General features: G+C 39.5%; 2 protein-coding genes across 2 annotated transcripts in view; one reads left to right on the top strand and one right to left on the bottom strand.

Moving 5' to 3' along the window:
* The window catches only part of LOC135348066 (histone acetyltransferase KAT2B-like), a 62,335-nt gene extending 52,172 nt beyond the window's left edge, over positions 1–10,163 (top strand). The window contains exons 2-19 of the mRNA XM_064546213.1: positions 2,549–2,755; positions 3,810–4,157; positions 4,258–4,439; positions 4,635–4,826; positions 5,412–5,578; positions 5,835–5,952; positions 6,196–6,338; positions 6,494–6,567; positions 6,671–6,879; positions 7,201–7,327; positions 7,528–7,638; positions 7,691–7,771; positions 7,868–7,930; positions 8,075–8,189; positions 9,336–9,372; positions 9,516–9,594; positions 9,657–9,741; positions 9,929–10,163. Of these exons, the coding sequence (XP_064402283.1) occupies positions 2,582–2,755; positions 3,810–4,157; positions 4,258–4,439; positions 4,635–4,826; positions 5,412–5,578; positions 5,835–5,952; positions 6,196–6,338; positions 6,494–6,567; positions 6,671–6,879; positions 7,201–7,327; positions 7,528–7,638; positions 7,691–7,771; positions 7,868–7,930; positions 8,075–8,189; positions 9,336–9,372; positions 9,516–9,594; positions 9,657–9,741; positions 9,929–10,128 (2,505 nt within the window). The 5' untranslated portion in view covers positions 2,549–2,581 and the 3' untranslated portion in view covers positions 10,129–10,163. The remainder of the gene's footprint in view (positions 1–2,548; positions 2,756–3,809; positions 4,158–4,257; positions 4,440–4,634; positions 4,827–5,411; positions 5,579–5,834; positions 5,953–6,195; positions 6,339–6,493; positions 6,568–6,670; positions 6,880–7,200; positions 7,328–7,527; positions 7,639–7,690; positions 7,772–7,867; positions 7,931–8,074; positions 8,190–9,335; positions 9,373–9,515; positions 9,595–9,656; positions 9,742–9,928) is intronic.
* On the bottom strand, positions 167–2,483 carry LOC135348082 (partner of Y14 and mago-like). Its single transcript, XM_064546249.1, has 2 exons — positions 2,145–2,483; positions 167–723 (listed from the first exon to the last, which is right to left on the bottom strand). The coding sequence occupies exons 1-2, from the start codon at positions 2,353–2,355 to the stop codon at positions 290–292; spliced, it is 645 nt and encodes a 214-aa protein (XP_064402319.1). The 5' UTR covers positions 2,356–2,483; the 3' UTR covers positions 167–289.
* Positions 10,164–10,190: the final 27 nt, after the last annotated feature.

The raw sequence follows: 10,190 nt of genomic DNA on the forward strand, positions 1-10,190 counted from the left end.
TTATCGTGTAGAGATATGGATCATAATTATAGTTTTGACAATTAAGTGTACTCTGATTTAATTCTGATTGAGGCACTTTAATTGCATGATCCATGCAATAAAAACAATTTACTCATGTACATTAGGTGTATAGACTAAACATGCATGCAAAATCATTATACATGTGTCAGCGTGTACAAACAATTTTCTCCTATACATGTATAGCTTCAATTTATACACAAAAATATATTGGTGAAAATGAGAGTAGGTCGATCTTAAATAATTTGTTGTATAATTATAAAATTAATTCTCATGACAGATCTGCTAATTCTTGTTCATATTTGCTTTTCATAGCAATTTTGTCCATTTGACACTGATCTGGTTTCTTTATGTCACCTGATGCTATTCTTGACTCTAACTCTGCTATTTGCTTCAGTTTCTTTCGCAGAGTTCTCGCATGTTTCAAATCACACACTTTTTCTGCTTCCCCACAATTCTCAATCACTGGCTGACTAGGTTGACTAACCGTATCAATAGGCTGACTTTCAGCCCCAGTATTGGTATTTTTCCTTGTAGGCGTGATGACTTCTTCAATTTCAAATGCTGGGGCAGGAGCTGCTTTTTTCTTTTCCTTCTTTTTCAAGGTTTTTTTTTGAGACTTGCTCAGTACAGGACCAAAACTGTCATTTTCGGGAGATCCTGTGAGGATGGACATTTTACTCATCTGTCCTTCCACTTCTTTTGCTGTACAGTAAGAGGACGATTTTGTTGATATAATTATTATGGCAAAATAATAATTACCATAATTATAGCGGGTTATTTTAGTATGATGGAAAGTTTCGTACATTTTGTAGCACAGGAAAATTAAAACTACAAAAATATTCTACCTCAATAGGTTCAACGCCACTATCCTGAGCTGTACGAATATTAAAAATACACAAATGGGTAGTTCATACGAACATTTGCAACAAAAATTACGGGTACATGTACATGATTAAGCCTTACAAGTGCAGCACGCATGCTTATAGGAATAATAATTATTAAGTGCAGGATACGTACAACATGCGTGCTACATGCAATAAAACTGCATGCATGCATGTATGTAATTTACGTGCATTACATAGGCACACAAAAAGTTTTATCAGCAATTTGTACACAATTATGCCACACACATGCATGACAGCTAGAACTAGCAACTGCCCAAAGCGGCAGCCATTCTGAACTCCGACCTCTTTGCAGACCCACCCTTCTTTTTTTTATAATTCATTAACAGGAAAATGCAAAATACCGTACAGCGGGAAATTTTTGCATTTTTCTAGAGCAGACAGTTAACGTGAAGATTAAAACTGGGAGAAACTCCCACGCACCGGTATTCCCATGCAAAGCTATTGGTGGGTGTGGTTTCCTGGCATTGAAATGCGAATATTAGCTAGAACCCACAAAAAATATGCATCCGCAAAAGTTTCGCGTTATACGGTACGTAGATCTACATGCTTCTATCATTCATCAAGCCATCAGACTTCTATCCATTAAGTTCCTCTTCTATAACACTGTTGTAATGTATGCATAACATTTTTAATTAATTACCTCTTCTATAGCACTATAATTATAATTTTTGAGCGAACCAAAACATGCGGAGAGGCTTTAGCACAGCGCAACTCACAACAATTTATGCTTCCTTGTGGTCTGTAGCATTCCATATACTGTACAGGCGGAACAAAAAAAAAGGAAAGAGCTCACTGGATTTTCTGCACTTACAATGTAACACACCCCTGTTTAGTGTTAATGTTGTAGACAACAAACAGGTTCCAATGCTCAAATTGAAATGTAATTACCTCGATTTAAAGTAACCCTCCAAATATGCGACACCCTCGATCTTTTCCAATTTTCTGACCTCTAAAAGTAGTGACTGCTGCGTTGACAATTATTTTTTTATGTCACGTCCTAAATAGAGGTCAAACCATTGCCTCGATTCCAGGCCGCAAGAAACAATATAATTTAAGCGGCCTATAATTGATAGTAGAGCAACCTTCAATTAGATGCGACCCTCTAAATATGCGACACTATGTATATTACTACAGTATTAAAATTGTGTTTGGAAAATAGCAACCACCACTGAGTGTTATAGACATAAATACTCGACTACTTTCCACATACCACTTTACCTATGTATCTGGTAGGGGTCTCAGACTGGATTTTTCCCTTGCTTTGATAGACTGGGACCTCCTCTGGTGGGATGTAGCCTGGCTTCACTCGAATGGCCTTCCTCCAAGTACCATCTGGCCTCTGACTAGCAGGGATGTATGCATTTCCATCCTTGTCATACACTATATTTTCTCTCTCAAGTCTTGTCTTTCCAATACCCTCAGCAGCCATAATATATCAGTGGCTAGCAAGCTTGCCCAGGTTCATGGAGGAATTAGGCTGTTGTACTATGATAAGGGCACTCAATTTGGTGTCAATTTTGACCCCTTTGGTGCCATGCCACAGTTCAAAGGTCTACTGCTGCAGCTATAGTTAATTGTAGTTGGGCGTGGCCTGACCTTCAAACCTATAATTACAAGAAGATCTATAATTATACACTGACAAGTTAATTATTAGTATGGCGTCTACTCCCAGCTCTTCCAGTTCCATGGGCTCTGGTTCTAAAGTGGACAAAGGATCTTCTAAGAAAAGTGGTTCCACTCTACAGAAAATAGCTCAAAAAAAGGAACAGTTACGACTTTATCCAAGAATCAAAAAGATAGAGCGGATAGCTACTCATTTAGGCTGTCAGGTAATGTAATAAAGTGCACTATAGATGTCTAGTGTTGTCATTAAATAGACTTGCCGACCAGCAAAAGGGACATTGTGCAACGACATATATACATTGTATCATCAAGGGCGTATGAAGAGAAGAGGGCATGTAACTCACAATGTAAACTGTGTATGCGTCAAAAAACTGATGAGTGAGCAGGATATGTTATATTTAGCCAACCGCCCACTAGAGGAGGTTGGTCACGATTAATTAAGATTCACATGAGCTTATGTTTAAACTCCAAACCCATTTCCATCCAAGCTGCTGAGTCGGCACTTTTTATCTACTTTCTTCCATTAGCTCGTTTATCTCTCTTGTATAACATCTCCTGTTAGTTTATGAGTCGTAGTAGTTTAACACTATGATTGCTATACCTGCTACATCAGGACAGGAGTCATAAGAAACCAAGGATTTGAGGCAACAACTCAAAGTTTGTGGTTTCTTGCTTGTTGCTTCTAGTACGACTATGCTACTCACTTTCTAGTGTCACTGAGCATTGTTAGCATCATTTACTACTAGTATAGAGAGCTACAATCATCTGCAGTATGTTAGCTTAGCTAGAATAGCTACTTTCTCTGTAAGTTTCCGTATATCTTCATCGTGCACGCACAAAAATGGTGCACGTGCAATGCATTCTTTAATATAAGACCCCGCCCATTTGTTTTCTGATAGATATTAGTTGCATGCCCTCTTCTCTTCATACGCCCTTGGTATTATGTATAGTGTCGTGTACGGTGGGCTTCCTGTAAGAAGTTACACGTATACAGTCACTTGGATTAGTAACAATACAAATACAAAGAGTACGGACTATTTTGTTCCCTGTTTTGTTTCGTATACTCGTATATAGTTATCACGCATACATTTCTAGCAGTACTGTAATGATGTCCACCAGTATTCCAGTTGTCCCAAAACAATAATTAATTGAAAGCAGCTAGCCAGTCTAAAAATATATGTAGTATTATTTTTGCTAGCGAATAATCTCATGCATATAGAAAATTTGATGCAATATCTGATTGTCTTCATTGTTCCCTAGTACAAACTGTGCTCGTGCCAGGCTTGGAAGCCCACTTTCAATTCCCAGGACAGTAGTTTTCTTCCTTCTCTAGTGGATGTCTGTCGCACGTGTCAGCATGCTTTAGACGATCATGTTCGTCCGATCAAAGATCTCAGTGATGATCACCTGGACCGAGTATTGTTGGTTGTTTACGATATGGACAATATCCTTCTTCAAATGAGAAACGAGAAAGAAGACCCAGATTTAAGAAAAACTTATGGGTTCCTGTTTAATTTTCTTCACAAGAGTATGTTGTTTCCGAAGCTTCCTTCCATAGCCGGGGAGAAACTGGGAACTCCACCGTTCGAGAAAGTATCCATCGCAAAGGTGTGTACCATAATTTATGCAGAACACGTTAATTTATTCTATCTGTTAAAATACAGTGTCAACAGGGAGTAATGACGTTCATTGTTTGTTTTTATTATAGGCAGTGACAAATTTTGTGATGTACAAGTTTGGTAGTTTGAAACAGGCAGAGTGGCAAATGATGTATGACTTGGCCAAGATGTTCTTGTACTGTTTCAACCACTGGAAACTGGAGACTCCATCAGTCCACACCAAAAGCACACCCACTGATGACCAAAGGTTCTACAAGGAAAATTATATAAGGTTCATATTTTTACAAATTTTGTTGTACTTACTCAAAAAAGTTGTTCTTTCATACACTACATGTAGCTGTGCAGTAGTAAGTACTTTATGTAAATAATTGTAACACAAATCACTTGGTTGTTGTATCTTACTCTAGTATCATAATATGATCCTTTTTAGCCGGGATACGAATGAACACCATACATGATACTGCAGATGGGTGTGCCTCTGCCATGTACCAGTTTTTTGTGAGAGTCTACCTAAGCACGATGCCACTCTGATATTTGGGCGAACTTTCCTAAGCTCAGTATTCCTGGTGATGAGGCATCAGCTCATGGAGCGGTTCACTGCAGAACAAGACAAAATGCTGCCCGAGAAGAGGACGCTCGTCATCAGCCACTTCCCAAAGTTAGTTTTTCATTCACTGTGCAGTGCACCTATAATCATATTGTAATTATATAAATTATGCATGAAACATCACAGGCCACTCAGTATAAGCCTCGATACTAAGCTGCGAGTATTATTTTGGTGGGCAACATAAGTTGAGGAATACGCTTCATGGAGTCCACTCTCAAACCTATATTTCTGCAGAAGCGGGTGGGCGTATTTTCGTGAGGGTACCAGTGTATGTAAAAATAGATGATCGGTAAAATTATACTTTGCCTGAATTTGACATGTACAGAATCAAACTAAATCGTACGGCACTGTGCCATAATTGTTTATCCCAGAGCTGCTAATTTAAAACCGTTGCTAGCTAGCCTATACATATCAGGGCTGCAACTAGGATTGTAGGTCTAGTAATAATTATGACATATCTGACAATTTTAGACAATTATTTGAGGGCCTTAATTATGTATCACTTTTGGCACAATGTCATCTGTCAGCTCACTGACAAGTAATATCGTAATTGTAGTATGTACGTAATACAACATATCTATTTTTATATCCTAGAGGGAGGAATATACACATGTACATTAACGTGTGCTGTTCCAGGTTCTTAGGCTGGTTGCAGGTTGAGATTTATAATGCCAACTCCCCGATTTGGCGTGAGGATTTCAACCAGACACCTGAAGCACTTACTGTGCCGTCCCCCGCTGGCTCCTCCATCACTCCCTCACCCTCTCCAGCAGCTGGCCCTGCCTCTAACTCTAGCAGAATTGGTACATACATGTACATGCACGCACGAGTATGTGCAAGTTTGCTACATTCAGTGAAATTTTCTATATCCATGTTGTTTTCCAAACAATAACACTCATGGTGTGGGTGCATGTAATTGTTGTCAGCCAGATTACTATCAGTGCCGTTTACGTACATGTACATGTAAATGCAGAGAATGTCATACTCAAAGTTGTTTACATGCTACAGAATTACCCTGTCAGTTTGCTGTTGTATATGCACTGCATATTAATTTTGTAGGAGGTGACTATACTTCCTCTGGGTCAACCAAGGTTCGAGATATCACTGTTCCCTCTCCTGCCAGCCTTAATAGGATCGTCTCGTCGCCTGGTAGCATGTCCTTGCCTCAATATGCTGGGTATGTGTGTGTCGTTGTATTCCAGCCTCCCTAGCCCATGTACTGGAATAACTATTATGGCAGCCTAGTGTGCATGCTGTAGAGTTTGTAGATTTGTAATTTTGAGCAATAAGAATTTTGTTCGCTTGGAATTCCATAATGGAGTATAATGGAGCGTGAGAAAACTTTCTTTGTCAATCTGTGTCATGTACATGCAGTCATGTATAGATTTACATTGTATCAAGCTCCACCTTTCCCATGCAGTGATCCTCTTTATGAGGAGTCCCCTGGTTCCCACCTCAGTTCCTCCCCACACTTTGAGGACTCAGTTAGAACCACCCAGCCTTTGTCTGGACCCACTACCGCACTGGAGACACCCAGCCCTAGCAAAAGACCCAAAATTGAAGGTACATAAAGATGTACATTTGCACTGTACACTTGCATGCACTTGCACTCACACGTATACATGTACATCATCTGTCTTCACATGTGCACATGCAAGAGTTTATTTAACGAATTCCAGTATTACATGTATAATTATGTACAATTGTATATATACTAGGACGTGATGCAATGGAGGTTGCAAGGGAGATTGTTGAGACTGTGACTGACCCCAGTGCTATGATAGGACCAGAGGTCTGTACCCACTACCATAATATTATTGTTCATGTTAATTTTGTTTAAACCAAGTCGATTTTGGGGTTCTTCACTGCAAGTTTAACCATTCCTCACCCTACAGACCGGTTTTTTCAATGACCAAGTGTCTAGAGACTATGCTGCCAAGCAAGAGGAGAAGAAGGGGCTGCTGTGGTTCCAGATTTTGCACAACTCTCTTGCCGCCCCTCCCCCTCCACAACATCACCTCTGGCTTCTGGGACTCAAGAGTGTTTTTTCCTACCAGCTTCCTAGGATGCCCAAGGAGTACATCACTCGGCTCGTTTTTGATCCGTAAGTTGTATAGCCTGAACACAGGCCCCCTTGTCTCCAGCATCTAGCCCTGAATTGTGGATCACAACAAAATAATGCGTGCATAGCTGCACCTTCTACCATCTTCCGTAGTTCAGCAGTGCAGTAGCAATTGCAGTGGCTCTGAACACCGAATCTCCAAACATTTTCCCAATACCCCTAGTCACCGGCATTTAAAAACACTGTTTGATACCCTAAATTATGAATCAAACACTAAATAATGCGTGCACGTACATGTGGTGTACATAATTGTATGTTTCTGTACCATTGTGTTATTCTGCTTCCTTATTTTGATCTGCATAGAAAACATCATTCACTCGCTCTTATCAAAGAAAACAGGGTTATCGGAGGCATCTGCTTCAGAGTGTTTCCCTCGCAGCAATTTGCAGAGATTGTGTTCTGTGCTGTTACTTCTAATGAGCAAGTCAAGGTATACTACAACTGAATTGCACAGTGTTGAAGTAATATTTATCGAGCGTATTAGTAAGCACAAGGGTTCATGCATTTCTGATGACTCTCAATGACTTAATTTACTGTACAGCACTGTTGAAGCAAGAATTCAAAAAGCTATCAGTGCACCACATGTACATGTATGTACCCAATACTGTATGTTTGATTATCCCTTATTAGGGTTATGGTACTCACATGATGAACAATCTGAAAGACTACTGCATTCGACACAGTATTCTTCATTTGTTAACTTATGCTGATGCGTATGCTATTGGATACTTCAAGAAGCAGGTTAATTACATTTTAAACTCAGTGTGCATGCCTACATCGCATGTTTTTGTAGGGTTTTTCCAAGGACATCAAGCTCCCACGATCAGCGTACCTAGGATATATCAAAGAGTATGAAGGAGCTACCCTTATGGAGGTACATGTATGTGTCAATATCATTCGTATTTCTGTCTGCTAATAATGATACATGTAGCTGTGAATAATATACACTGTGCATGTACTTGCCTTTCAGTGTGAGCTGAATCCGAGAATCCCTTATACACAGTTTTCGTCCATCATCAAGAAACAGAAGCAGGTTAGTTATAGGAAACCAAATCATCTTGACAGTTTTTAGAATTGCTCTACACAATTAAACTACATGCATCAATCCACTCACAGCACATAAGACCAATAGATAGTTGTACATGTATGTATAGTGCTTACGTTCTGGATAATGCAGGTGGTTCATCAGCTTATCGAAAGAAAGCAGACTGAGATAAGGAAAGTGCACCCAGGGCTCACTTCCTTCAATGACCGAACTAGGAAGATAAAAATCAGTGACATTCCAGGAATACGTAAGTGGAGAAGTGTTGAATCTCCATTATCAAAACTAGAGCACTAATTAAAAGTGCATGCAGAACCCTCGGTGTTAGTCGGGGTTGTATAGTTTGTAGTGGACAATAAGTGTTATATATTGTATATACTAAACCGTATGTACATGTACCTCACCTTGGATACAACAAGCTAACAGTATCAAAGGAACGACAAGCTTGTGTGTATGACCTTGATCCCAGCCAGTGCTAAGCGTCTATAGCTCTACGTACATGTATTTACTGACTTGTCCAAGCAGTGAGTCCCACCCTTTTATCCTGCCTTCCTGGTGTTTAGCGAGCCACTCATCTGTCCTGCTAAGGTGTGGCTATGAATGCGATGGGTATGGCTCATTTAGAATGATACTGCAAGGGTTGATTTTTATTCCACTATAACTTGACTTGGCATGTTCTTGGCTTAGCCTCGTTCCAGGGCTGAGGCCTTTCTTTTCCTAACTCCACCTTAACTCTACCTCCATTTTTTTCTTTATTCCTCCAATTAATACCGTATTTATCTTATTGAACGATTGTGATTATTGAACAATTGTGACAAAGAACAGAAAAAGGAGAGCCTATGTACATAGAGGCTCAAGCTGGCTGTTACTGAATGAGCCACGCCTTCATAACAGTGGTGCCCAATCCTACGCAAGCGAGCCCAACTATAGTCTATAGCCAACATCCAAGTTCAAGCTTCTTAGCTTTTGCTCGTTTTTATGATCCACAATTGTAACTATGTTGAGGTTGAGGCTTTAAACGCACCACTTTGGCATCCAGGTAAAGCAGGCTCATAATCATAAATAAACCAACAAACAGACAGACAGACACACGGACCAAGCCACACGACTTGGGGGTTAATTGTAAGCTATAATTATGATCTTTGTTATAAAAGAAGAGTATCTAGTACATGTAGCTAGCAGAATTCAAATGTGGGCGGATGAATGTGTGAATTTGCATGTAGCCTATATTTTTAGCATTTCATGCACATTCAAGCACATTCATCTGCCCAGGTTTGATCTCTGCTCTTTTGCTGTTGCTCTTCTTTTATACGCCCTTGATAGTTACGGTCTATTACCTTAGCCAGTTGGCGTATACAAATTTTCGAAAGGTGTAGTTTTTTGTATTTTTTTGTAGTGGAAACTGGATGGAAGCCATCAGAAAATGATCCAAGGTTAGCATCATTTATTAATGTACTGTACGTGTTACCCACCTACAGTATAAATTATATGATCAGCAACGTTCAGGTATAATTATAATAGTGTTAGCATGTAGTTGTACATGTATGAAAATATAAAAATACTATATCATGTGCAGGTCAGCACAACAGCTTCGCCTTGAGAATGACCACGAGAAACTTACTGCAATGCTTGGACACATTCTCAAGCATGTCAAGGTGAAGAAATTGTCTGCAGTGCATAATTGTAATTGTAATCAGTGTGTCTTGTGTTTGTCCAGACCCATTCAAGTTCATGGCCGTTTTTGGAGGCAGTGGATGCCACCCAAGCACCCCAGTACTACGAAATAGTCAAATTCCCCATGGGTGCGTGCTGTCACTGTGCTTACGATGAGTAGTTAATGCAGATGTAGCTTGGAGTTCACTAGCACTGCACTAGATTATTACCTGTACAGCGAATACATGATTGTATAATTATTACCTATAGATATATACATGTAACTGCATCAACCACTAATTATCACCATTAACTACCCATTAACTACCCCGCTAGATCTTGAGACGATGTCAAAACAGTTGCTGTCTGGCTACTACTCAACTGTGAGGCTGTTTGTCGCGGACATGATTAGGATCCTGACAAACTGCAAGCTGTACAATGAGAAGACCACTGACTATTACAAATGTGCCATTATCCTAGAAAAAGTGTTTTATAGCAAGATGAAGGAACATAATCTCAATACTGAGTTGAATTGAACATTATTATAATTAAAAAATTATTATTGTTTTAATTATTAAAATAATTATAAAATCTACCC

This window comes from Halichondria panicea, chromosome 14 (assembly GCF_963675165.1).
Source record: "Halichondria panicea chromosome 14, odHalPani1.1, whole genome shotgun sequence".
Lineage (NCBI taxonomy): Eukaryota > Metazoa > Porifera > Demospongiae > Suberitida > Halichondriidae > Halichondria > Halichondria panicea.